General features: G+C 43.1%; 3 protein-coding genes across 4 annotated transcripts; all 3 read left to right on the plus strand.

The window, feature by feature from the left end:
* Positions 1-361: 361 nt before the first annotated feature.
* Positions 362-4545, plus strand: PRR11 (proline rich 11). The gene is made up of 10 exons (XM_084493436.1): positions 362-412; positions 491-599; positions 1041-1194; positions 1705-1827; positions 2114-2371; positions 2510-2608; positions 3098-3207; positions 3331-3393; positions 3484-3577; positions 4044-4545. The coding sequence occupies exons 2-10, from the start codon at positions 493-495 to the stop codon at positions 4110-4112; spliced, it is 1077 nt and encodes a 358-aa protein (XP_084349562.1). The 5' UTR covers positions 362-412; positions 491-492; the 3' UTR covers positions 4113-4545.
* Positions 4546-5403: 858 nt separating this feature from the next.
* On the plus strand, positions 5404-11422 carry SMG8 (SMG8 nonsense mediated mRNA decay factor). 2 transcript variants are annotated; one of them, XM_084492940.1, is made up of 5 exons: positions 5404-7142; positions 7839-7984; positions 8388-9263; positions 10985-11178; positions 11267-11422. In XM_084492940.1, the coding sequence occupies exons 1-5, from the start codon at positions 5447-5449 to the stop codon at positions 11322-11324; spliced, it is 2970 nt and encodes a 989-aa protein (XP_084349066.1). In that variant the 5' UTR covers positions 5404-5446; the 3' UTR covers positions 11325-11422. The 2 variants fall into 2 exon arrangements, with proteins under 2 accessions (XP_084349066.1, XP_084349067.1); XM_084492941.1 differs by having other exon boundaries at positions 10985-11422.
* A 1081-nt stretch (positions 11423-12503) lies between these two features.
* Positions 12504-27579, plus strand: GDPD1 (glycerophosphodiester phosphodiesterase domain containing 1). Its single transcript, XM_084492979.1, has 10 exons — positions 12504-12777; positions 16816-16858; positions 21011-21146; positions 21821-21866; positions 23043-23161; positions 23788-23877; positions 24952-25085; positions 25649-25708; positions 26330-26381; positions 27068-27579. Exons 1-10 carry the CDS (start codon positions 12642-12644, stop codon positions 27188-27190), a joined length of 939 nt encoding a protein of 312 aa, XP_084349105.1. The 5' UTR covers positions 12504-12641; the 3' UTR covers positions 27191-27579.
* The last annotated feature ends 16 nt before the right edge of the window (positions 27580-27595 follow it).

The following is a 27595-nucleotide window of genomic DNA, read 5'->3' on the forward strand; positions in this document are numbered from 1 at the left end:
TTGGCGGGGAGCTGTGCTCCTGCCCGCCTCCTTTCCACCCCATTGGCCCGTCCCACCTCCATCCTTCCTCTGATTGGTCAGCCTCAAACCCTTCCACCCAATGACGGCAGCGGAGCAGCGCCAGGCCCGCGATTCCCCCCCTCCCCCGCCCCATCTCCCTTCACCTCACCCGTCGAGCTGAGGGGAGGGAGCCCGCGTCCTCCTAGCGACCAATCAGCGCGCGGCTTACGTGGGGGGAAAGGGAGGGGACGGCTGAGAGCGGCGCTCCCATTGGCTGCGCGCCGCGCGGGGCCCGGTTTGAATCCGTGGCGCCGGCCGTGAGGTGAGCGGCGGCCGGGGGGGGACCGGGACTTGTGAGGGGGGGGGTCCCCCCCCATAGCCCCCGTCGTGTTTGCCCTTCGCTCCTTATATGGCGAGTTTGCCGTCCCCACATCAAATTTCATGTTTTTTTTTTTCCACGTTTTCACCATAATCTCTCCGTTTCTGACAGGAATGGCCAAGTGCAGGCGTCGGCGGAAAGCCAGAGCCAGAGCGAAACGGCGCCTGACAGGGAAAGGAGGTGCCGCCGGGCCCCGCGGCTCGGGCTGTGCTGCGCCGCTGTAAGAAGCTCTGTTTTTGGCTAAATTTGTGGTTTTTTAACTTAATTTCTGCGTCCCGTCTTTGCTTGTGCTGATACACGGAGCTGAGGTAACAGAACGGCGTCCGGAGCCCACTGAGAGCCTGGGCTGCGCGCTGTGGGGCTGCGTCAGCTCGTGTATCCCCTACTGCTCCATCTGTCCTTAGCTTTAACGTGTAGAAGCAGTTAAGATTCGAAATACTTTTTTTTTTTTATGATCTATTTGGTGCTGGAACACTTTTCAGCGTTTTCTAGCCTTTCCTGGCCTCTGTGCTCGTGTTTACTACACTGACCCCTGCTGTTGCTAGCACTTATCCTTTACTCACTGTCATCTTGCTCACTGTTGCCTTTTTCAAAGACTGGAATTAAAAATATTTATAATATAAGTATAATTATGACCTCATTCTGAACTATTCTGTCCCAGGTCAGCAGGTGACCTTCCGCCGGACCCACCCTCTGTCCCAAGCCACCCATCCTTACGCTGGTCATTAGCCTTGCCCAGTGTAAGAAGTGTGGTAAAGCCTCTTACAACAACGGTGTCGTTCTGGTATTGCTGGTGCCAGAACACTGTTGCGCAGGTAAGTTTTCTGCTTTTCTGGGTTTTGACAATGTGTGAGGTCAGCCTTAGAACTCAAATGCAAGATATGTCAAATATGAAAAGTAAGCTGTAAACTTAATTATGTCTATTGAAACATCTAAATATATATCGTGTTTATTGTTGAAGGAGTAACTATGAGAAAATGTCCAAGGTTGCTATAAACATTAAAAACGTATGTGAAATTGGAGTTTGTATATGGCAGCATCAGCAGGATTTGCAGTGTCAGGAGTTGCAGTCTTTCTTTAATAGCAGAGGTGGCTGTGTTCACTTTTCAGCTCCAATGTGAATTAGACCTTAGAATTCCTAGATGAAGTTAAAAGGCTTTTTTTGAGAAAGTTGTTCCTGCCAAGGAACTATTTGGTGAAACTGTATCTTCCTGCAGTGCCTTTCTGTTGACCTCAATGAGAAGACCCTGTGACAGAACTTTCATCAGTAGTTATCTCTGTATCTGGAAATATAACTGAAAATATTTGTTTCTTTTTATGCTCAGAGTTTTAAGATGGTTAAAGAGACAATATTTCCATCACAAATCTACTTAAGGGAGCTAAACACATTCAGAGAGCAGCTGGAAAAGTTGGAGACTGAATTCTCCAGACTACAGGGAATGCTCCAGGTCAGTGTTGATCCCTTTGGGGCAGGGTAATGTTGGCTTGTGTAGGGAGCTGTGGTCAGTGAGGAGAAAATCAAGACCTCCTCACCGGGGAGTGCTTCACCTCTCCTTCACATTCAGCATTACTAAGCTGCAGTTACCTGATGGCTAAAGGGAACTGGTTTTCTGGTGAACATCCTAAGAGGGCATCTGCATCTCTCTGGATCAACTGAAGCCACAAGCTTTACTAAATTCTACCAATTTCTATTAGTGGATTTAATATTCTCTTGCTTATTTGTATTGTTTTCAGATGAATGGAGTTGTGACTTCGTCTTCAGAAAATTCAATTTGTCAAAAGTGCAATAAAACAACACTGGGTGCTCCCGCACAAACGCAGACGGGCCCGCTGTCATCCCTGTGCACGCCTCCTGCAGTACAGCCGCAGCCTGTATCTGCGCCCCCTCCACCACCTCCTCCTCCTCCTCCACCACCACCACCGCTGCCCCCACCAAAACTGCCTCCAGCACCTCTCGTCCTCAAACGGGGCAACGGCTCTAAAGCACTTCTGGTAGGGAGTAAGAAGGTTCTTCTGTTTCTGCATTCGTGGCTGAGTTCTTGGGACCCAGTTCGTTAGGAACAGACGTTATTGTGAAGGATGGGTCACTTGCTGATCCTAACTGCCCTTCCAACCACCTTTTATTTTCAGGCGCCGTCACAAAAAAAGGATGTGCCAATGCAGATCACTCTCAAAGACCTCCTGAACGTAAAACTAAAGAAGACAGAGAGCAGCCTGAGAACAGACAAGGTAAACCAGAGGACGTGTGGATCAATGGTGTGTTGGGGCAGCTCTGCACTGGAATCAGTGTATTTCCTGCAGTGCTTGTCTTAGCACTTCATAGAATTCTTCAATAAATTAATTATTCTCTTGCAAAAATTCAGTGATCAGGTTTAAGGAATCGTTCTAATTCTACATGTGGGCATTTGAAATGAAGAAATCAAGTGACTAATGTCAGATGATGTGCTGGACAGGTCTAATTTTACATTAAGGGCATGTAGCTTTATGTCTGTGTTAGCAGTATATTTGCACCTTCTTTTGCCTATCTAAAATCTTGTTTGCAGTTTTGTTTCTTTAAATAAACCTATCTTTGTCCAAGACGCATCAGAATCTTCAGGATTCAAAAAAGCATAAAAACCCTAAGCATAGAAATCTCTCAGAATATCAATATTAAATAAATCTCATATCAGCGAGGCCTTCTGAAGTCTATCTGTGGTAACATTTCTTTTCTAACTTCAGGCAGGATCACCAGTGAAGACACGCAGGGCATTAATTACAGTCTCAGATTTACAAAGTGTTAGTCTGAGATCTAAATCCAAGCCATCAGCTCACATTACAAACTCCTTAACGTAAGACACTTTCTTCCTTTCTTTGTTCTTAGATTTTTCTGTTCAGAACAGATTTTTCTGTTCAGAACAATGATGAACACTATTTACACAGTGGAAAATGTTTCATTTTAACACTTTTTCCAGTAGTACCCCACCTAAAAATCAGTTAGATCTTCGAAAACATCTGAAGAAGGTCAATATACAAAGGTAAGTCCCATTCTTGTTTTGTTTTTCTAAATAAAATTAGAGAACTAATTTAACTAGACAACTAATTCCCTTTGTTTCCAATCTTTTCAGAAGTCCGGGTGGCACTCCACTAAACAAAGAAAACATTGAGTGTGGGACCGGGTTGACACCAATAATGACACAGGCATTACGGCGCAAATTTCAGGCAAGTTGTGATGTCTGTAACGATGAGCTGGCCTTAAAATCCATACAGTTGCATACTGACTCTTTTCCTATGATGCAGTGCTGTTGGTATACGTTAGGTAATCTCCCCATAATTCTCATCCAAAAGTGCCAAGTACCCACAAATAAGGGTGCTTGTTCTACTGATTCCCATTTTAACAGTAAGGAAACTGCAGGATGGAAATACTCTTGCCCATCCTTGGTTATTTGACCATGCGAAGAAGAAAAGTTGCTTTTTTGATGGCCATTCTCATGCATGCAGTGCTATCTCCAACATCATAGTTCCAATTTCCTGGAGAACAAAATCTGAGGGTTAATAACATCTTGAGGATTGGCTGTGTCTGTTTTCTTTTATGAAATGTCAGTTAAGAATCATGTTATATTTTATCTCAGCAACAATTAGTACTAAGTTTGTTTTCCAAGATCTGACCCTGTTCTTGTTTTACCAGATGGCTCATCCAAAAAGTCCTTCGCCAGCCCGGCTGAGTGCTGCAAGCAGCTTTGATGAACAGAAGTAGGTTCATGGAACAGTGTATTTTTTTGTTTGTGGTCAGGAAGCCACTTGAATTCAATTTTTATGTCACGCAGACAGTGAATCTGTAAGTAAATGCAGTACATTTGAGAAGGGGGCATTTTGAAAACACTATTGGAAATCTGCCTTTTTTTAAAGGCAACATATTTCTAACGTGTTTCAGACTGGTTCCATCTTCTCTGATAATGAAGGAAAAAAAAAATAAATCCTGAGATTTTTGAGACCTGGCTGCTGCTGAAGCCGGGACTGTAATGTTCCTGGCACTGATTCTGCTTGTCATGTAAATGTGTGCTTGTTTATTGAATTTCAATATTGCTTTTACATTTTTTGTAACAAGGACCTTGATGGTAATTATATAAATTCAAAGAAGCAATTAAGCAGTGTTATTAAAGTGAGAGCCTACATGTTCCCACAGACAATTCAATGCTGTGATTAAGAGTGTATCAAGTACTTTTATGTGTCACTCCGGGCTGGTGTCCGATCACCTGTTGTGTTACACGACTACGCTGCTTCAAGGCAGTAAGGGGATGGCTCCTAGAGCGTTGAGATGAGCTTTCCACTAGTGGTGGACACACTGTGCCAGTGCCACAGCTTCCCTCTGCTCAGGACAAGGACTTGCCTTCACCAAACCTTGAGGCTGCTTTCCAGAGAGCCACCACTTTGTGCACGTCCAGCAGCATCCTGGCTTGTGGCAGGAATAGCGTGGTCAGCAGGGCCAGGGAGGTGACTGTCCCCTTGTACTCTGCTCTGGTGAGGCTGCACCTCGAGTGCTGTATTCACTTTTGGGCCCCTCTGTACAAGGAGGACATTGAGACCCTATAAACGTGTCCAGAGAAGGGCTACGAAGCTGGTGAAGGTCCTGGAGCACAAGTCCTCTGAGGAGGAGCTGAGGGAACTGGGGGGGGTTACCGTGGAGAAGAGAAGGCTCAGGGGAGACCTTATGGGACACTGGTGGCCGGGTGATGGTCAGATGCTCCTGCAGGTCTCTTCCACCCTTAAGGCTGCTGTGCCTCTAAGCCCCTGGTTGCGGTATCCCAGCTGCAGCACGGGCTGCCAGCCCTCTGCGGCTGTCCCAAGCCTTTGGGGACAATCAGGAAAGGCGCAAGGAGGCAATTTGGGAACTGCGGCTCCCCCCTGCGTGCTGCCCCGGGGTTGTACCCCCAACCCACCCGGAGGGGCTCACCCCCTGCCCGCATTTCCCCCGCCGCCTCCTTCCGCTTCCCGTTGCGGGGCGCAGGCTCCGCCTCGGCCTGGGCGCAGGCGCGGGGCCGGGCAGGGCAGAGCCGAGCCGAGCCGTGCGGGGCCGTGCCGAGTCGGGCCATGCCGCTGCCGGGGCCGGTGAGCCTGCGGGAGCTGCTGCTGGCGGCCGCGGCCGGCGCCGAGGGGAGCGGAGGGGCGGCGGCGGCGGCGGCTGCGGGGCCGGGGCCGGCCCCTTCGTCCCCCGGCGAGGAGGAGGTGTGCGTGGTCGGCATCTTCGGGAAGACCGCGCTGCAGCTGTGCTCCGAGAAGGCGGCCCTGGTGAGCACCGTGTGCGACCGGCAGGTCTTCCCCCTCTTCGAGCCGGCTTACCCCGAGGAGGCTGGAGATGCTGGCGGGACGGAGAGCGAGCCGGCGGCCAAGGACTACAACGATCTGCAGGCGTATTACAGCCAGGAGAGCAGGGTGCTCTACCTGGTGCTCACTTCCATCTGCGACACGCCGCAGCTGCTGAAGGCCTGCGGGGACCTGGCGGCTGCAGAGAGCAGGGAGAGCGCGGCCGGAGGCCCCGGGCCGCTGCCCCACGCCGAGGCTCATGAGTTCTGGAAGCACCAGGAGAAGCTGCACTGCCTGAGCCTCCTCTACCTCTTCTCCGTCTGCCATATCCTGCTGCTGGTGCACCCCACCTGCTCCTTCGACATCACCTACGACCGCGTCTTCAGGGCGCTGGACGGGCTGCGGCAGAAGGTGCTGCCCTCCCTGAAGGCTGCCATCAAGGACTGCCCGGTCGGCAAGGAGTGGAAGCTGAACTGCAGGCCCTGCCCGCCGCGCCTCCTCTTCCTCTTCCAGCTCAACGGGGCCCTGAAGGTGGATCCCCTCCCGAGCAGGGGCCAGGACCCCTGCGGCCACCTGGAAAAGCCGCCCCCCAAGAAGCACTCCCCCAAGAGGAGGTTGCAGCACGCCTTGGAGGATCAGATCTACCGCATCTTCCGCAAGAGCAGGGTGCTGACCAACCAGAGCATCAACTGCCTCTTCACCGTGCCCGCCAACCAGGCCTTCGTGTACATCGTGGCTGGGGGGGCCCAGGACGGCGAGGATCCCGTGGCCATGCTGCTCGATCAGCTCAGGAGCAACTGCACCATGAGGGAGACGGACTCGCTGCTGGCTCCCACGCTGTCGGGACCCAGGAGGTACCAGATGATGCGCCATGGCAGGCAGCAGCTGTCCTTCTACGCGGAGAGCAGCAGCAGCAGCTCCAGCTCTTCTGGGCAGCTGGTGGACTGCACCCTCAAGGAGTTCTTGTGGCAGCACGTGGAGCTGGTGCTCAGCAAGAAGGGCTTTGACGACAGCGTGGGGAGGAACCCGCAGCCCTCTCACTTTGAGCTCCCGACCTACCAGAAGTGGGTCGCTGCGGCTTTGAAGCTGTACGAAGTGACCATCGAAGGCAAAGACGACGACCCGACTTCTCTCACCGGGGAACTGAGCTCCAAAATCATGGGCAGCATCAAAGTCTTGGAAGGCTATTTAGACATAGACACCAAATTCTCTGAAAATCGTTGCCAGAAAGCCCTCCCCATGGCCCACAGCGCCTATCAGTCCAACCTGCCCCACAACTACACCATGACGGTCCACAAGAACCAGCTGGCGCAGGCCCTGCGCGTGTACAGCCAGCACGCGCGCGGCCCGGCCTTCCACAAGTACGCCATGCAGCTTAACGAGGACTGTTACAAGTTCTGGAGCAACGGGCACCAGCTGTGCGAGGAGCGCAGCCTAACTGACCAGCACTGCGTGCACAAGTTTCATCTGCTCCCAAAAGCAGGTAAAGAAGCTCGGTTAGGATTGATTCTCGTGGTTTAATTTCGTGCCTGTTTTAAAATGTCTCAGGGTGAGAGCACCAGCTCTTGCGTGTTTATGGAAGATGAAAGCATGGGAAGGATGTGGATACTGAAGCTTGGCACCGCTAAAGCTTCATCTTCCTTGAGCGTCATTAATTGCAGCAGAGCTGCTTCGGTGTTGCCCTGCTGAGATGCCCACTCACAGCCAGGAGGGACCATTCTGATTTAGAATGGCGCCACCACCCCACTTATATTGAGCAATGTTTAGGAACAAGTTTGCTGTTAGTAGTAACTGATTCTGTATTGTTGATTGAAGGTGATACACTGGAGTTCTTCTAACGAGATACAGAACTGAAAAAAAATCTCCAGGAAAGTAAAAGTGCCCACCACCTCCTTCTTTCTAATAGTTTGATTGAGTTCAGTCAAGGGATAGAAACTGAAATAGGTATTGCAGGCTGAAGAAGTATTTATGCCTTTTAGGAAGCTTCTAAAAGCAAGGCAGATTCAGTTGAGCAGTAAAATCTACACTGGAACTTAGTATAAAAAGCGGGAAAGAGAGAAGGAGATGCTGATAAATAATTTTATGGACATGTATAGCAAGGAGGAGGCAGTGGATGAAGGGAACCAAAGAATCTCTTGAATTAGTGGCTAATTTGGGGATTGTTTGATTTCCCTTTCAGGTGAGAAGCCAGAAGCAGACAGAAATCCTCCAATCCTGTACCACAACAGCCGGGCTCGTTCCACTGGTGCCTGCAACTGTGGAAGGAAACAAGCTCCTCGGGACGACCCCTTTGATATCAAAGCAGCAAATTATGACTTTTACCAGGTAACTACTGAGCCTCTATTTTTGCTTCAAGCAGTGCTTTTGCTTCATCAGCAAAATCTGTATTCTGAAGTGGCCACAGATAAGTTTCCTCTTAACTTTATCAAGTTGTAAAAGTTGCTTGAGGAAGAGATTCTTGGGAGCAGGAATTCTCTGTGTGTTGGGCTGCGTGGGCAATTTCAGCCTGCACCACTCCGTGCTGACAGGAGCATCTTCGTGTGTAGTGGTTCCCGTGAATTTGAAGCCCATTGTGTGTGGGCTGTACTTCCACTGCCCCTTTGATTCTCACACTCTGCACACCTCTTGAACCCTGCTTGGACCTGCTGCATGCCGTGGCTCCGAACTCACTTGTGCCAGAGACAAATTAGAAAGTTAATTTTCTTTTTCCGCATTTTCTTTTTCATAGCTTCTGGAAGAAAAATGCTGTGGGAAACTGGAGCACATCAATTTTCCTGTGTTTCAGCCAAGTACTCCTGATCCAGCACCTGCTAGGGACGAGTCCTCACCTGCCCCTCCGGAAGGCGAGATCGAGAAACTAAAAGAAAAAGAACCTCAGACTCAGGGAGAAAGCACAGGTCTGAGCTTGGCCCTCAGCCTGGGTCAGTCGACGGGCAGCTTGGGCACGTACCCGCCTGACGCCCAGGCTGGAGGGGACAATGCTGAAAGCCACGGGCAGAGTGGGGACTCCAAAAGTGAGAAAAGGCCGAGCCTGGTAGATCGTCAGGCATCCACTGTCGAGTACCTCCCTGGGATGCTCCATTCCAACTGCCCCAAGGGCCTTTTGCCCAAATTCTCCAGTTGGTCACTGGTGAAGCTGGGGCCTGCTAAGGCTTATAACTTCCACACGGGCCTAGACCAACAAGGCTTTATCCCGGGAACAAACTATTTAATGCCTTGGGACATTGTCATCAGGACGAGAACTGAAGACGAAGGAGATTTAGATACCAACTCTTGGCCTGCACCTAACAAGGCTGTCCCTGCGAAAAGAAGCTCAGTTGTGATGGGAAGAGGGAGACGGAGAGATGACATCGCTCGAGCTTTTGTAGGATTTGAATACGAAGATGCACGTGGCAGGAGGTTCATGTGTTCAGGACCCGATAAGGTCATGAAGGTGATGGGCGGGGGGCCGAAGGAATCCGCCATCAAAGCCCTCAATTCCGACATGCCGCTCTACATCCTGTCGTCGACTCAGGGACGAGGGCTCAAGCCACATTACGCCCAGTTCATGAGACTCTTTGTGGTGGTTCCAGATGCTCCACTGCAAATAACGCTAACGCCTCAGGTAAGAAATGGAAAAGGGAATCTGGTCACTGCAGAGAGAAGCTTGAGCGTTACAGGACTGGAAGGCACAAAGGTGATAGGCAAAGGGTGTCAGCGGGGTGCTACAAGGAGCTCCTTCCAACACCAAAAAAATTCAGTCAAGTTCTCCAAAGTGGTAGTTGGAAAAAGCACCCAACATATCTGGTTTGTAAACAGGTGTTTTTTAAAACTTCAAGATTGGCTTATGCCAGCTTTACACTTCGTATAAAGTAAGTTTTTAAAAATATTTATTTTATCAAGAATGAATTAATAACATTTGCTCAGATTGGGAAAAAATGTAATTTTTTTAAAAAAAGATGACCAGTGAGCAATGACTGTGGAAGAATTAAATTAATGATTTTAAAAGTCATAGAGAAAAGCAGTGATTCATTGCTGATATTTGTTATCATTATTTGTTACCATTTGAATTTAGGAGGTGAAAAAGTGTTTTTTTCCCCTGACTTGGATGTTGTTTTTTTTTCCCAATTTCAAGTGTATATCAAAGAAATGGAGAGAAAACTCCATTTATGCTTTTTTTTTTTTTTTTTTTTTTAAGGCTGTAACATCTGGGCAGGTGTATCATCCTTCAATTACTGCTATATGAAATAGCGTGTACAGAGGTGGTCATTATTTGTTAGAATATGGCAAGAAATCATATTGGTGCTCATTGTATGGTATTGTTACTGAGTACAAGTCAGTACCGAATGCGTTCCATATGAGTGGTGGGAGGGGAAGCAGTTCTGGAACATCTTGCAGCCCTTTGAGCTGTTTGAGAAGTGCTACAAGCTCCTTAATACTGAATCACAAAACAGTGGAATTGGCTTCTTTTATGGCAAACCTTCAACTACTCAGACATGAACCTGTTTCTTCCAGAAGTTAAAGGAAGAATACTGACTGAAATGTGACTCCCAATGCCAAAATTCCACCAGTATTATAAAAACATGCAATTTAGTGCAACAGTTAGTTTTGTTCTTGTCCTCCTGCCTCACTAATCTCTGAGGTTTTGTGTGTGAAAACTGTCAGCCATCTTACTCCCCAGGGAGCGTTTCAATTTATCTTTTTAGAGGAGAGTGGGATGAAGTGGAAGAAAATTAATGCCATTAGCAATCTATCACATTATTGTTTGGAACTGAGGCAAGAATTGAAGGTTTCGTTTATGCTGATCCTTCTTTTTCTGTTCCCAGGTTACATCTATATCACACTTTACGACTCCTAAGGGTGTGTTTTTAGTTGGAAAATCTGTTAGGCTGTGCATTGTAGGTTCCACACATCAGTTGCTCATATGAATAAGGCTTTCTCAATCTTCTGATATGAATTATACATGACCTATATTAGATGTTGCTGAAATCCTTCAGCACATGGGTTTAGGTAACGGTTCAGGCACGTCTGTGCTACAGTACTGGAAATCCCCTGTTAACGCAGTGTTGCATGTGTCGGAGGGGCATGGCTTGTGTTTGTGTTGAGGTTTTACCAATGACAGCCACATCTGCAGCCGTAAATTCAGCATCTTGTCAATGGTAGAAGTGGGATCTTGTGGATGGCTCATGGTAGTGGCACAGTGGTGTCCTGGGATGTGCTGAAGTGGGTAAGATCTTGACTATAGGCGAGACTTAGACACTTAACAGACCTCCTTAGATTCAGTCGGCTCTTAAGTTTTTATTCTAATGATGTTTAATTATCTACCCATTTCCTTTTTGTTTTCAGGTTCAGCCAGGGCCACCACCTTGCCCTGTATTTTACCCTGAGAAACAGGAAATAACCCTTCCAGCTGATGGACTCTGGGTGCTTAGATTTCCTTATGCATACGTGACAGAACGTGGACCCTGCTTTCCTCCAAAAGAAAGCCAACAATTAATGAGTTACAAAGTTCTTCGAGGAATACTGAAAGCGATTACACAGTAAGAATTGTTCTGGCAGAGTGATTTTAGTTTAAAAAGACTCTTCAACCTAAATTATGGTTTTTGATTCGTGTTTGTTACCTAACAGTTATCACTGTGATCTAGTGAACCCCACTGTATTTCACTGGAACACATTTTGGAAATAGATATCAAAGTGGAGAAGGGAATCCAAGAAAAAAAAATGTAAGTCTTCTGTTAATTCAATTTTTGTATGTAAAAAAATAAAAGCTGGTTATCATGCTGAGCCTGTATTATTACGTTCCAATGATGATGCTTTTCCCCATTGTGTCTTTCTATGCAGTTATTTAGGAATACTTAAAAATGACCATTGCCTGAAATCAAGACTTTCCCGTGTTATATTGAGACAACGATAAGCAAAATCTCTTCTCTTTTTCTAAACAAGCTATTTGTCTGCAAAGAATTGATGCTCTTAATGTGTTGATGTGAGAAATTGTTCACTTTTGGTCTTGTTTAAAAAAATAATTACAGTTCTGATTTATATTACTAGCATAGCCAGAAACTGCTTGTTTCTATACTAAGTTGAAATATTTTATGGCATTTGTATTCATAGATCAGATTTTGTTAAAAAGCTGACCTAAATTCATGCTTTGGAATGACAGATCTCTTCGGAAACTAAACCTGCTGGTAAATTTGTGAAAATTAAAGCACTGGGAGTTTGGTCAATATAAGCAACTGCAGCTTAAGTTGTCAGGAGAGCTTGACTCGTGATTAAACAGACTTCGGGTTGCTAAAAGGAAGCTTTTGGCCTCGTGTGAGTCTCAAATTATGGGAGTTCCGGTAATTATGTGACTATCCTAAAGAGGCATGACAAGATGCTTAAATTGGCAGAGCTTTGCAAATCTCTGTGACGAGAAATTAGTCGTGGAAAGTCAACTCCAAACTTTTTGTCGAGGTAAGATGTATTATTGCTAGGCGGCCGTATCCTGAGACCTAATTTAATTTCCAGAATATTTGTCTTTAATGAGACTGCACGCTAAATTTAATTTGCCAGCTTGTAATAATAATTGCACCACCTGACCGGACTCGAGACCTGGTTTCTGCTCCGCTGATGCGCGGAAAACACCTCCCTCTGCCTGCTGAGAAGACAATCCTCCCCCCAACCCTCCTTAACCAATTAAATTGGCTGCTCCAGCACGGAAATAAAATAAAAAGCACTACAGCGAGCCAAACGGGGGCAAAGCGAAAGGGGCGACAGCCGCCAGCGGTTACAAACCGCCCGCGGGGGGCAAAATCACCTCAGGGAAGGGCGGGAAGGGCCCGGGACCCCCGCGCCTGCGCACGGGGCCCGCTGCCGGCCCGGGGGCGGAGGGCGGGCGGTGCGGCTGCGCGGCCGTTCCTCAGCCGTTCCCTCAGCGGCTGCCTCGCCTCAGCCGCTCCCTCAGCGCCTCCGCCTCGTCGCTTTTGCCGGCTGCGGGCAGCGAAGCGGCTTTCCCTGCCGCAGGATGTCGGCCACTCTCTACCTGCTGTCCACGCTGGGGGGTTACGTCCTCACCTCGGCGCTTCTCCTCAAGTGCCCGGGGCTCCTCCACCGGCCCAAGAGGCAGCGGTTCCGCTGCCGGCACATCTCCCACCGCGGCGGTGAGTGAGGGAAAGGGGAGCGGGGCCCCGCCGGGGGGAGGCTGCAGCCGCCGAGGGGTTCCCCTCCCGCTCGGGCTGCCTTTAAACCTCCCTGCGGTAGCCTAATTTTAGGTGCCACCTGCTGACCGGTGCTCGATTTCAAAGCCGAAGTCATCTCCCCCTCAGAACGCGTCGCCCGCAATCAGCTCGTTTTGCGTCGCTCTTCGTGGTTTTCCTCTCAGCCGGGGGTTTGCTTTCCTCCTAGGGATTCTGCGTTAACGATAGCTTTGTTCCTAGCGAGATGCTGCCCGCCGCTTAGCTCAGGTGTGAAACATCTGTGATCCGCCGTCCTGCCTCTGCCCGCCCGTCTGCTTTGCCCTCTGGTGTCAGGAGAAATGCTGCTCTTGCTGCCCTTGCTGCTGGAGACAGCTCCAGCTTCAGTGCTGTGGTAAATCCAAGCCCATTTTGTGAGTCTTGGCCCCTCCGTGTGCCTTCCTCCATGGCCTGGTGGGTAGGCTGGTTGCTTCTATATAAAATAGCCAAAAGGTGCTTCTAAAGTTTTTTCTAGCTTCTTTACGTATTTGGAGGAAAAAATGGAGCAAATTCTATTCTATTCTATGTCCTGTTCCCTGCTGCCCCTTGCAGCTCATGGAAATACTGTCAATCGATTTTCTAGTAAGCATTTTGCTCTAGATTGTGTGGAAGATGTGACGGATGCTCAGTTTAAATGTTGGTTCTAGTGCCAGTTAATGCAGTGTTTGATCACAGGTCTAGTCAGTTGTCCTTAGCTACTATCTCTGCCTTGAATTATTCAAATGCAAAAATTAGAGCTGATCTCCTCAAGCTCTTACTACATGGATTTCTTTTAGTTGGTTTATGAGATAGATTAGCCTTCGTTATAACTCATAGACTTATGTATAGCATAAATGCTCCTTTTGGTTTGGAATATGCATATTAGCTGTTACTTACCAGGGCTTTTCATTCCACAAAGGTTCTTAACTTTGAATGTTACCTGCTTGTTAATTTGCAAGCTGTTTCAAAGTTGCGGATGACTTTGTAGGAACTTGGTGTGACCTTAATCTTCTTTTGTTCTCACTTCTTTGCAATGACCTTAGTTAAGATATACAGCCCTAAGCCTCAAATGCAGGCGTTTAGGCCAGTTGCACTAAGCACCATTAGAACGGTAGAAAAGCCTTACTTAAGGGGAGGATTATTATTCATTAGGCGTTCAGAGACAAAGTCCGAGGTCTTCAAATTGCTCCTGTCTGCAGGTATAGGGAGAAGTACACCCAGGGTAGAAGTACATTCCTTAAACAACTCAGCAGCCTTTTACTCACTGGGTACTATGAGACTGAAGATCACTTACGTTTCACCCTGTGTAGTGTTTATCTTGTAACTTAAATTCCTGTGGGACTTAGGTGCTCATCTGGCTTTAGTCATGCTGTAGCTTCAGATGCAGTGTCAGGTTTCCTATTGCATTACTCCGGTGAAGTTAGGAGCTCGAGGTAACACTTAATTTGTTTGTCTTGGTCCTCCCCAAGATAAACCTCTGCACGTGAAGCTTTGTAAGTCTGCGGGGCTTGGTTTTCCTTCTGTTTTCATGCAGGAATTTTCTTATCTCAGGTTATAGCTCCTCTGTGGAAGTATCCCTGAATTATTTCTTTACTCCTGCATAGTTTTAAAATTGCTCATGTCTGAGAATTATAAAGATTTATTGGTACTCTGTGCTAGAGTCCTATGTCAATTCCAGCTGTGTGGATTGCAGAGCCTTTGACCTGGGGTAGCATTCTCGGACATAAGTGTGTATATTCAGCTTGTCCGAGATTTTTACAGAATTAAAGAATAGTTGAGGTTGGAAGGGACCTTAGGAGATTGTCATGTCTTGACGTCCCTGTTCAGAGCAAGGCTACCTACAGCAGGTCGATCAGGACCCAGTTTTGGGGACATCCAAGGATGGAGACTATAGCCTCTCTGGGCAACCTGTTCCAATGTTCGATCGCTCTTAGAATAAAATTTTTTTTTTCTTCTCATGTTTAACCTGAATTTCCAGGATTTCAGCTTGTTCCCATTGCCTCTCATCCTCTCAGTGTGCAGCACTGAGTAGTCTGGCTCAGTCATCTTTACTCCCTCCCATCAGGTATTTATTTATACGTGGTGATAAGATCTCCCCTGAACTCCTCTAGGCAAAATAATCCAGTGCTCTCCGCCAAGAATCTCTCTGATTCTTGCATGCAAGAATCTCTCATCCCTGAATTTTCACAGCCTTTCTCTGGACTCGCTCCAGTAGATCCATGTCTTTCTTGTACTGTGGAGCCCTGAGCTGAACACCGTGCTCCAGCCATGGTCTCATTCTTCCTAGTGGTGGTCACTGCTTGCACAGCAGGGGACACCCCAGAATTTGTAAGGGTTGTTTTCTTGAGCCAGTGGTTGGCTGATTCCTACGTGTCTCACAGGGGTGCTTTCAAAGCTTGTTTGTTGTAGTTCCCTTTCCTGAATGTGGTTTGTGAAACCCATGTTGCTGATTTGCAGCTCCCGTTTCAGCTCATCTCTAAACTTTTTCCTCATTTCCCCAAAACACAAGTCAGGCTTTTTGTTACCAACTGCTTCGACTCACCACGCCTACCTCCCTAACACTCAACTTGTTACTGCAGTCATTTAAAGTTTTAATTTTGTAAGTTTCTGCCAGAAATGTTAGGATAATGTTTTGATCACTTTTTCCCCCCCCTTTATTGTAGTTCAGGATGTGTGGGCTGTACACACAACCGACAAGTTACCTAAAACTTAAAACTAAAGTTAGCTGCAATAAAAAATAATCATTCAGGTCTTACGCAGGTTTTTCCTGTCTGTTAGGCAATCATCGGAAGTATTTGATGAGATTCTCTTGCTCTCTTTTATCCCTAGGTCATTTCTGCCACTCAGCCTATTCCTAATTCTGCAATCAAACTTCATAAATTGGTGAAGGTCTAATCACAGAAGTTGCTGTGGATTTTACCATCTTGGTTTATGTTAAACCACAGAGGTTTTGTCATTTTGATTCAAAGTCAGTTAAGCCTTTGTAAGCTTACCAATGCAAGCTAACCTGATAAAAACAATATTAAATTGCCAGCTGTGTGTGCACAGAATTGCGTTACTTTAATTAAATAGCTAAACACAGCGTTAGATAAGTGTGTAATGGTGAAGCCTCCTTAATAGGCCAGGCCTTATTGGAGCTTCTGTAATTGTTGTTTACAAAGCCTGGCATTCGTCACTGCAAAGAGCAGTTGGATATCCTCATCGTTCCGTGTATCTTCCTGAAGTTGTTTTGCGTTTCGGTTTAGAGTATTGCATGTTTGCCAAGGCGGGAAGAAGGCACAACCTTTTCCAGTCCCTCACCAGGCTGATTTTTAAAGATTTTTGCGTAGAGAATGATGGCTTCTGAGTTGCAGAGTTTATTCCTGCCTGAGAGAAAAAATAATTTGCTTGTCTTTTAGTAGTTGTGTTTCATTCCTGCTGTATGAGACCTCTCTTTGCTGGCAGCGTCAGTCTCTACTGACAGAGCTGCACCACTTCAGGAGGCCTCCTTGGACTGAAAAAGGTTGTCACCTCTTTGACTGTCAACTGGGTTACTTGTTCAGGGAATAGCAGCTTCAGTCTTCTCCCCGCAGCCCTTGTCACCTTCCCTTTTACTCCTCTCAGTAGCTCTGAAGTAGACCTTACGCATAATGCCCTTACTGTGCCCGCAGAGCATGTTGTCTTAGCCAAATCACAATGCTTTTAAGGAAAAACAGGACACCCAAAAGCTGGTAAAATAAACACTTCAGTTTGCATATTCAAAGTATTATACAAATCAAAGATAACTTTTTTTTTTTTTTAATTGTTTAACCTTGACAAAGTCCTTTCTCTTGGGTCTCTCCAGTGGGTCAGCAGCAGCTGGGATTTCTGGCTTCAGCTTCATACTCATTCCCCCAAATATTTATTCAAAATATGTACATCTTTAATCCATTAATTTTGTATTTATTTCCTCTGGGATTGAGGGAAGGAGAAGGATTTAGTTCGTATTCTATTTTTTGTTATTTTTAGGTGCTGGAGAGAATCTGGAGAACACGATGGCAGCCTTTCACCAGTGAGTACAAACGGAACCAATAACACCTGCTCCTGTGGTGTTGTCATGTTGTTAATGAGTGAAGTAATCACAAAAAGGTCGGGCTTCCATCAGTTGTTTGGGTTACAGTGTCCTATTTCTAAAAGTCATCTCTCCTTTGAATGACTACTATGGATTGCTAAACATTACTCCAATTTAAACATGAAGACATTGGGAAACCACAAACTATGATTTATACATGGTAATGTAGTAGACTGGAGTTTGCAAATAAAACTCTTGAGGCCACCTCCTCCTCTAAGTAATTAAACACAGAACAATATTACTTCCATGTCTAATGGAGGTTGAATCTGCCAATTTGTCATTATAAAGCTATTTTTCTAACTAATATCATAGACTTTTTTTTTTCCTAGATAAATTGATATTTCTCGAGGTATTTCAGATCACGGTCTGTACCAGTGTGCTAATTAGTTTACAAGGCTGGATTTCAGGTGGTAGGATGAACTTGCTGACTGCTGTTACAGCTGTAAGCACCTCTCTTAGATTCTCCACAGATTCCTGGAATTCAGTTCCCTCCTCTTCAAAGGTTAATCACTTGTTTTCAGGGAGTATTGTGACTGAAGTCTTAATGTTAACAAACTTTTAATATACTACCCATTAAGTTATTAAAAATGTTTGTGTTATGTTTTTTTTTTTTAACCTCATACACATACTTTGTTTGAACAATGTGTGAAAGCCTCTTAGGTAGGGCTTTAAAATTGAGTTGGTACTGGAAAGCCTTTTAAGCCTTCAGCATTTAAGAAGCAATAAATTCTATTAGTGTTTCCAAAAACATTTGAAAAAGCAGCATATCTAAAATTCCAGCTGCCAAAGAGTAGTGACCAAATTATGTGGGCTACTCTTTGTTCTTGTTTTTTTGTTTGTGTGTTGTTTCTTTAAAATTTCTTTTGTGTAAGTAGCCTCATCAGTTTGCACACTTCCTTGCAGGCTGAGTAGTGCCAGCTTTCCCGACCAAACAGTGCTATTGAAAGTACTGCGGTATTTTCTATCTCCATGGAAGCTTAGCATAGCTTTCTGTTTCATTCCTGCTGGCCTGCCTCTTTTCAGCTGTCCTACTACACTTTCCAGAAAGTGTTTCTTTTTTAACCGTTTCTGAATTTTGATTTAGTATCGTACCGGCTTTATATGCAGAGGGCTCTTAAGAAGAAAAGTTGTAGCACAACTTATTTTTATTTCATTCTCAGAGGTAGGCTGTAGTACTTACGGTAAGGACTGCACTAGGAGTCAGATTGTTTTGTGATAATTACAGGCGTCTGTCTGTTTCTCTTCTGACCATTTTAATCATTTTACAGCCGTGGTGTAACAAATGCACTGAGGTCCACTTTTTAAACTGATCACAACTGCCAATAGCAAAGTCCAGTTACTTGTTTTGAGATTGTTGTGGCTGAACGATAAAGGCATATTCTGCAGAAAGCAGAGTCAGCAGTTACCTTGCATTAGACAATGGAGAGAGTTCTGGCTTCCCTGCAAAGGGCTGAAGGCTTTGTCCTTCTCACCCTCTCACTGCCATCTCCACTAGTAAGCTAGCAAAAGGATTTGGGTAGAAAACCAGTGATCCACATGATGAAAAATCATCTGGATTGGCTCAGATGGCTGGTATAAACCAATTTGTAACCCATCAGATTTTGTGTGAAGCCAAATAGGGTGTGCCTGAACGAGTTGTTTCTGCAGGTTCTGGCAGGAAGGCATATTTGACCATTGATGTCGTTGAATCCAAAAGAGAATTCTTGTCTGGAATATGTGACCTGTCCCCTTGGTTCCGTAGTAACGAAACTATTGGCAAGCAGGTAGCTTTATGTATGCTATTTGCACTGAAGGGATTGTGGAATATTTAATATTGTTGCATGATGACAAAGAAATGGCTCTAGTATGGAAACAAAGTGTTTGGGGGGGGATGTAGGGGAGAAAACCTTTGTTGGTAACTTCCAGTTCTGTATCAGCGTAACTTAACAAATATTCCTGAAAGCAATTATCAGCTCTTTGTACCAAAACTGGTATTTTTTGTTTGCCTGATAGATAAAACATTCTCCAGATTTCTTGGGTTGTAATCATGTTACGCTACACTTAAATGCTTCTGCAGTGGTTTTAGATTGTAGAATAATTCTTTTTAAACTAAAGGAGCCATCTGTAGAGTCTTAAAGGATTTGGAGATCTGGCATAAAAGATGTTCTCTTATTTTGTTTACAAGTTTAATTGTCCCTAGTGCAAAGGTAGTTTAACATTGTCTTGATGGGAAGCTGCTAAGTAAACTCTCCAGACATTTCTCTTATCTTACTGTATTTACATTTATGATCATACTGGGCTTAAAGAGAGAGGTTTAAACGCTACAGTTACAGCAATAAGTGTATGTTGTTAGCTTAGTATTTATAAACTCTGTACATTTTGCTACTTTAGGCCTTGCCTAAGGCATTATTTTTGGAGGTAAGGCATTTCTTAAATATTTCCTGGTATTTCCTATTGCTTGAAAGCAGTTGGAGTTAAACAAGCAAAGAGCTCTACCATCCTAATTTGCAACTATGAGTCTGCTTGACAACTGGAGTTCTGGTGCAGTTGGATCAGAACACATTTCACTCCAGATGTTCTCCAGACTGAGCCTTCTCTGCAGCACCCTAGGTCTTTTAGATTAGTACAGAACTGCAGAACAAACTGATCTATAGCTGGAAAAACTCAGCACTTTAAGGAAGCTTCTTAACAGCAGGCTAGTGGTAAGAGCCTGGCAAATGCTCAAATTTGTTAACAAGGCAAGTAGTTGTTCTCCTTTATCCATTCAGCATCAGTCATGAACTTTTTAAACAGTAATATTTCTAATAAATGTGGACGGTTAAATGGTAATACATGGTGCTACGTGGGGATGGCCTCTACAAACTTGGCACATCTCCTGCAGTATAGCTGGAGATGCTTTTCATCAGGAGGAAGGGTTGTGCAGAACGGGCTGCCTAATAGGATTTTTATTTTCCTCCTAATTAGTGGCACCGGAAAACAGTTAACAAAGTGCTTTAATTTGACAATCCCCCTCCTGAACATTATCCCAGCTGGACCAGAAATTGTGCTAAATGCTTGTGGGGGGATGTTCTATTTTTTTTTGTTCCTGCACTTGTAAATGTTTATGGCACGCCTGTACTTCAGCAGTCAATAAAGCCTTTTTCTTAAGGAAAAGGCTGTACTCACAGATACTAAAGATTTGCTCAGAAAGAGCAGCCCAGTGTTTTAAAGGAAGTGTTCAAAATTCAGGCTGAGACATTCAGCTATCCGCTAGAGTGATACCTTCCGAGTACCTTTCTAATGAAATGAGCGATTTGCTTCTCATTAGAGGAAAGCTTTTTTTTTTTTTCTCCTAGGAGGTTTATTGTAGTTTTTTTCATCAGTGTTACTACCACTTTCTGCTTTCTTTACCTCTTCTCTTATTAGTTAAGCTTTTATAGGGTAAACTTGGGATTGGATTAGGACTTTACAAAGTGGCTTGGAACATGACTAGCTAATTCAGCAGCATTTGAAAAATATAAGCAGCTGTTTTAATGACTTTTATTATTTTTTCATCGAATTATTTTAAGAATATGTAGTTTTGCTAGCTGAAAAAGCCCAAAATGTGAACGTCCCATTGGTAATGTACTGAGCCTTCCATTCCTGACTAACTTAGAGGAAGTAAAAAAGGTGTTCCTATCCTTGTCATGTTGTTTATGCTTACTACATAATTGTTCTTTTTAACAAGCCCTTGTCTTCTCGGGATAAATGTGCTGATACTGATGAGCATCACACTCAACATTATGAAACAATTAAAAAGAAAAATGAAAATGAAAAAGAAGTAGATTTCTCAGTATTGAGGCGGTAGGCTACAACAGACAGAAGTGTCACTCCATCTCTGTGGAAGGCAGAGCCAAGGCTCCCAAGTCCAAATCCCGTTTCTGATTCATAGTGCTTTGTTTATTCTTGCATCAGCTTTCTGCTGCAACAGAATTATTTGTTTCTTGCTTGGCAGTAAGGTTGTGAGGATGCGTTGCATCATAAAGCATCTAAAGCACTTTCTGTGGGGTTAGTTCAGTTGAATAACACGTACCTGGTACGTTTGGACCTGTAGAAAATACACGTGTGGTTCAAGGCAGACTTCTTTGCTTCCAGTGCAGTTAATATAGGAACAGACATGTTGGAGCTGGATTGTCACCTGACGAAGGATGAGCAAGTGGTTGTGTCCCATGATGAGAACCTGAAGAGATCAACTGGAGTTGATGTCAATATATCTGACCTCAAATACTCTGTAAGTTGAAGAAAAAGTGTTTAGAACTGTGTTCATAGAATGGCTGGGGTGGGCAGGAAGGGGATGTGCGCTTAGTATCCAAAACCTGAGGAAAGGATTCATCTAGTCTGCCAAAAAAACATGAACTAGGCTCTCAATGTAGTCAAGGGATAAAAACAGGCACACTTCTAGAGGCTTATTAACTCTGTCCAACTGCAGTGTGGATGAATAGCTCTCTGGAGGCGGGCCTGTTTTGCCATACCAGTGACAAAGGAAGCTTAGTCAAGAGCTCCTTCTCCTATGACTGGCTTTTTAATGGGCAAAGCTGGTAGAGGAATCCTACCTGCACTGACAGTTTTAAAAGCCTGTTTTGCAGAACTGGCTTTCCATCTGATATGTAAGTGGAATTCTCAGAACTTTGAGATTGGTATCTGGAAACATCTTGCCTTATTCAGCTGCAGGTAATGCCAGTTCAAAAATGCCGAATAGTTCAACTATGAATGAACATTACACTTGCAAAATCACTTTTTAGGCAAGAGATTAAAACAAAAACAAAAACAAAAACAATGAGTTTTGTCTTTACAGTTAAATTGCATCCCTTATGAATGACGTGTTTTTGGACTTTTTCAAGATAAGTCATGATTATATCCTTGCATTTAGTCTTCTTTTCTTTTTTTTTCCTCTTTATTTTTCAGGAACTTCCACCATATCTCTGCAAATTGGATGTCACATTTCAGAAAGGTAAGTTTTTGTCTTTTACTGTTTTAGTGCACAGTTACAGTAACTAATATCCATGTGACAATTTCTTCTTTTGGCAAAGGGAATAGAAAAGTGTGTATTTGCATCTATCAGTATCTGGGTAAGAGAAATGTTAAGTATCTAGAGAAGAGAAGTGACAAAATATATTGTAGCTTTAGAAACTAAAATACATGCTTTTTTTATACTGGTTGACAGTGACTAAATCTAAGATGTAAGATATCTTTTTCCAAGTAAACATCTCAGTTGTTTGCTTGTCTAGGTCTTGCAGCTGCTTTCTAGTTCCCCTGTGACCTCCTCAGAGGGTGGTGATTAAAATTCTGTTGTCCAAAAACAGAGAAAGCAAAGGCAATTTTTTTACAATTCAAATGCCCTTGTGGTGGTTCACTCTGAGCTTGAATATGAGATGTCAGATAAAACAGGTATTTTCAGAGGGAGAATTAAAAGAGTATAGTAGTTACTGTATGTATGACTTAAAGATCAGTATAAATATTGCTGAAAGAGGAAAACCTCAAAAAAGATCAACCTGCTTTCTTCTGAAAACTGTGATTCTTGGGACTGCAATGTAAATAAAGTGTGCAAAAAAGTTTCAAAATTGAAAAATACTTAAAAATGCACCAAGTTGAGCTCCACAATATGTTATTTTCACACATATACATCTTTTGTTTATGTATAGTAATACAGAGAGCCACAAGCAATTTCAAGCACTAACATTTTTGTATTTTGCCACCTGTTCCCTTTACATAGTATGCTTCTCCAGTACATTTTCTTAGAAGGAAAAGTTTTTCTCATTTGGTCTTATTTCATATTAATCTCATTGCATTTGGTGTGTGGTAACTGAGTCCGTGTTGGCTAGTTCAGGATTTTAATAATGCCTGCACTTCTGCTGTTGCAAAATTACAACTGAATTTCACATAGTTTGACCCCAAATGTGAAAATGGCTCCATACGTTTTCATTACGGAAGTGAGCTTGCCATAATTAACTACAGCTATCCAAGTGAAGTTGGTGGATTTTTTGTTTGTTTTTATTTCCAAAATGTGCTAATTCTAGGAATCGTGTTATTTTTTTCTTTTAAGATGACAAATGCTTTGACATCTCAGCTTTTATCTACAGCATATTTATAAAAGGTCACAGCAGTGACAACTGTCTTTTTTCCCCAGAATGTCACTGTGAGGGAAAAGATAACCGTATTCCTCTCCTGGAAGAGGTGTTTGAGGCATTTCCACAAACTCCTGTCAACATTGACATCAAAGTGAACAACAATGTGTTGATCAAAAAGGTACATGAAAAGATGTGCTTAAATGAGACTGAATGTCATGGGATGTTGAAATTCCAAAAGAAAAGAAGTTTTTGGAGTTGATAGCGGTCTGAACCACTCAGGTCTGTGTTCTTGGGGAGCTTTGTCCTTCATGAGTTAGATTTTGCACCACATATGAAGTAATGCAGAACAAAGAGATCTAGTGCAGGATGTTTAGTGAACAGCTCTTTACTGACCTTTTATCTCAGCATAAAACTAATGATGAAATGCCAAACTGCTAGAAACATCTTTGTTGTGTACTTCATATGAAGGGTCTTCTTGTGGACCGTTGCCTACAAATGCAGCATGGAAACATGATGTAATTGTAATGATCAGTGCTTATGATGGAAGAGGAAACCTGCTTTCCATGAGATACTGTTTTGGCATCCAGTTTTTCTTGTAGGCGTAGTGATACTGCCTTTTATCTGTTGTCCTGAACACAAAGCAACATAATCAGTTTAAAATGGGAGATTGTGTAGAAGAATTATCTTTTCTATAATGACTTACACACTCGAAAATTAGCAAGTAGAGATTCAGTTAAGCTATTCCGCACATAATATTCAATGAATACATGTTAGGTTTCTTTTTGTTGTTGTTCTATATTGCAGGTTTCAGAGCTGGTGAGTCAGTATAAACGAGAGCATTTGACGGTATGGGGGAATGTCAATTACGAGGTTGTATCAAAGTGTCTTAAGGAGGTAAGAATGGATACAGCTGAGCTTTGTTCTTGCGTGCTTGTTACTGTGTGATGTGTACAGAAAAGCACCCTGTAAATCAAGATCAAGTGAGTTATGCCAGACTTTTAGTTATGATCAGAAATTTTGCACTTAATTTATTGTAACAGTGTAGTAAGCAGAATGGAGTCAAGCACAATTAACAGTCATATATTCTGCAATAAAACATTTTAAGGAATAAAGCATAATCACATTTTATATTTGTTTTGTAATATATGGGGACTTACATTTCTATGCCAGGACCTCCTAGTGCCAGTATTGCACATCATTAATCTGGTATGAAAGCAATTTTAGAAGGATTGCTTATTATGTATTTCTTTTTATTAAAATAGTGGATGTGGGTATCAGTTGCCACACACCATATATTGGTATGAAGCTGTTTTACAGCTATAAATTCTATTCCTTTTTGTGCTATGAAATTGTACAATTTAGAATTAAATGAAAGCTATGCTTAGTCCAAGGGAGTTATGCAGATGAGTGAAACTGATATAGTTAAGACTACAGATACTGTACTGATTTATCTGTGCTCTGAAACAGGACAACACTTTGCTACCTGCACAACAGTTGCATTTGTTCATTAATGCTTGAATGTTTTGATTCATAAACCAGCTTCTTCTAAAATTTGTTGTGGAGCAAGCTGATGTAATACCAAACCGTAGCAAGCTCTTTATCAAAGCACAGCTTGGTCTTTTTGGTAATATGAGTCAAAGCTAAAATGCTGCGTGGTATTGCGCAGTCTGAATTGTCAGGTCACAGAAGCGGTACTGGAGACTACTGAGACTTCACCTTTTCAGGTTACTGTTCCCCTTCAAATTGTGTAAAAGTTGGATTACGAGTTACCAGAAAGAGTAATTTAATTTCAGTGGCATGCATAACGTAGACACTTGGCTGTTTAATTTTTAGGTGTGAGTGCTAAAATTTAAACAAGTATCATTAACGTATTTAAAATATATTTTAAACAAGATGAGTAAATTCAATTGCAACAAATTCAACAATCTGCCAAGATAAATTAGAAACTTTCTCTCCTGGTTCCTGCAGAATGCTGATATTCCCATCATCTTCTGTTTGCAACGTGTCCTCCTGCTTCTTGGCCTGTTCTACACTGGTCTGCTGCCGTTCATTCCTTTCAAGGAAGAATTCTTGGAAATTCCTATGCCTTCCATCATCCTCAAGTGAGTTAGAGCTGGTTGGTGGGTGCTACACTAAAACGGTAGATAAACTATTGCATGATAGCGCCAACCTGAGCATCAATTGAGTCGCTGACCTCAGGCTGAATAAAGACTGAAATAAAATGTTTCTAAGGGAAATGCACTGCCCAAGTAGATAGGTAGATAATGATCTAGTACTTTCTGAAGGAGCTGTATCAAAATTTATGATAAGGGATTAAAGTTATCTTGGAAGTATTAATTTTTTTGGGGATCTGGAGAAATATGAGTCCCAACCATTAACGTTTTCATTTCATGAAAAAGTTAAGGGGTATTAAGGCCTATTTGAGTAACTGGCTTAAGTTAGGAGTCCATTCTTCTTGGTGATAGTTTGACCGCATCATGTTAAAAGTTTTTTAGTAATGTCTCTCTTTCAGAGCTAGAATTCAGTCAGTCCACTTGTGTCCTTGGTGGAAGGTGGAAGGGTAGATTATAAAGCGTATGCTTATCATTCTTCATGGTTCTTTTTTTCACAGGAAAATCTGAATATTTCAATCTGTGCTCTGGTAATTTTTTTTCTTCTTCAACAGGCTGAAAGAACCACAGAAGATGTCAAGAAGCCAGAAATTTATTATCTGGCTAGCTGACACGTAAGATTTTAATCTTATTAAATTTTTAATCATGTTTTGTTTATACATCGACAATTGGCTTAAGCAACTAAGAGTAATTTATTGCTACAACTACTTGATAAGTTATGATTTTTTCAGTTTCTTTTAGCATTTTTGTCAGTGCAGCATAAATCATGTTCAAATCTTTCATTGATGTTCCTGTACATCTATTTATTTGTACACTGAAATATACTGAGGCATAGTAGCAGTGGGGAATATTCCAGTTTGACCTAAAATAGTTCTTGAATACTCTGTTTAGTTTCTGTTGTGTAGTAGCTTTCATTTCTTCTAGTGGGAAGGATAAATTATTCTGAAAGCAGAGGGATTGATTCATTGGCCATCGTACAAGGGTATCTGTACAAGGAAGGAGGTGCCCACTGAATTTGTTTTTCAGGAGAGTTGATATAAATATCTGTAGCTAATGCAAATTTCTAGATATGTTCGTTAGGCAGTCTTGAGTTGTTTAAACTACATTTCCTGTAGTTTAAATCCCTTTATTGTAGAAAGCATTGAATCTAAATGTTCTGTGGAAAAAATTGTTACAGAAGGTCAACGGATGTTGAGAATTTTCTTGAACAAATATTTTTTTTCTCCTTTTTGCAGACTGCTAATGAGGAAAGCTCTTTTTGACCACCTCACTGCTCGGGGCATTCAGGTATAGTGTGGCAAAACTAAAGGAAATCTCCTTTTGATCTAGTGAGAATTTGAACCAGCTGGGTATGGCCTTAAGATGAGTTCATGTTCTCTGCCAGAATTAATTTGCCTATGTAGTTCATTTAAAACAAATGTATTTCTTAATCTTAATCTTCTGTTATCAAAACACTTGGTAGCATCCAATTAGAATAATCTTTTACAAAAATCTACCTAGCTTTTCACTATTGATGGAATTTGTTAATTTTTAGATTTGTTTACGAAGTGTAGGCAGCATGTATTCGGAAGTACAAGTCTGTTCTGTTACTAGCATTGCAAATTTCTTTTTGGTTCCTAAACAGTAGCTTCTGCTGTTACAGTTGCAGTCCTTTAGTTTCAAAGGAAGAGTTATAGGTTTGGAAAAAGGTTTAAAAAACTTAAATCCCGTTAAGACTTTTTTTCACTTAAAACTTCAGCCTGCAAATTTTTGAAACTGCTTACCTGTTTGGAGCTGCCTTTTTTTTTTTTTTTTTTGTTGTTGTTGTTGTTGTTGTTGTGTGTGTGTGTGTCTGTCTTTGGCATTGCAGTCTAATTGTTTTAAATATATGTGGCATCATCTCTGTCACACATGAAACAATTTAGGTCAACAGTCACTTTTTTTTTTTTTAAGGATTTCCTGTATTAATGTATTTTTTCTCTTCCATACTGCAGGTGTATATTTGGGTACTGAATGAAGAACAAGAATACAAGAGGGCATTTGATCTTGGAGCAACTGGAGTCATGACAGACTATCCAACAAAGCTCAAGGAGTTTTTACACAATTATCCAGCGTAAGGGAAGAAAAACAAGGAAGACCTTGCAGAATAGATTCAGCCAAGGAATGTCATCAAAAAAAATTGAGCAATGTACGCAAATCATTTTGTTTGAAAGATATAGCTGGGTGATCCTTGACCTTGTTGTCAGGTTGCTACGTAATGTAAAGGTTGTCTATTTATTTTAAAACTTTAATTGCATAGTTTACGTTTGTAAATAGATCATTTAGCAAAGGTGCACTTCACTAATAGTTATGGTTAAGAAGAAAGTTGCTGGATAGGATACCTGTAGATAATAAGTGTAATTTTACCTGTCACACTGTCACGAGTGTTCCTAAGCAGATGTAAAGACATGTCAATTACTCCAGTTATATTCTAGTGTGCAGAAACTAAAGAACTCTTGAAAGTGTACCCTTGTGTATATATT

Source organism: Aythya ferina (assembly GCF_964211825.1).
Source record: "Aythya ferina genome assembly, chromosome: 19".
Classification (NCBI taxonomy): domain Eukaryota; kingdom Metazoa; phylum Chordata; class Aves; order Anseriformes; family Anatidae; genus Aythya; species Aythya ferina.

Excerpts from the sequence above, each read along its gene's own strand:
- GDPD1 (XM_084492979.1), top strand. The coding sequence starts at position 12,642 with ATGTCGGCCACTCTCTACCTGCTGTCCACGCTGGGGGGTTACGTCCTC. Across the intron at positions 21,867-23,042 it reads GGATGTCACATTTCAGAAAG|AATGTCACTGTGAGGGAAAA; the intron begins GTAAGTTTTTGT and ends TTTTTTCCCCAG. Across the intron at positions 26,382-27,067 it reads TCACTGCTCGGGGCATTCAG|GTGTATATTTGGGTACTGAA; the intron begins GTATAGTGTGGC and ends TCCATACTGCAG.
- PRR11 (XM_084493436.1), top strand. The coding sequence starts at position 493 with ATGGCCAAGTGCAGGCGTCGGCGGAAAGCCAGAGCCAGAGCGAAACGG. Across the intron at positions 1,195-1,704 it reads GCCAGAACACTGTTGCGCAG|AGTTTTAAGATGGTTAAAGA; the intron begins GTAAGTTTTCTG and ends TTTTATGCTCAG. Across the intron at positions 2,372-2,509 it reads ACGGCTCTAAAGCACTTCTG|GCGCCGTCACAAAAAAAGGA; the intron begins GTAGGGAGTAAG and ends TTTTATTTTCAG.
- SMG8 (XM_084492940.1), top strand. The coding sequence starts at position 5,447 with ATGCCGCTGCCGGGGCCGGTGAGCCTGCGGGAGCTGCTGCTGGCGGCC. Across the intron at positions 7,985-8,387 it reads CAAATTATGACTTTTACCAG|CTTCTGGAAGAAAAATGCTG; the intron begins GTAACTACTGAG and ends TCTTTTTCATAG. Across the intron at positions 9,264-10,984 it reads AAATAACGCTAACGCCTCAG|GTTCAGCCAGGGCCACCACC; the intron begins GTAAGAAATGGA and ends TTTTGTTTTCAG.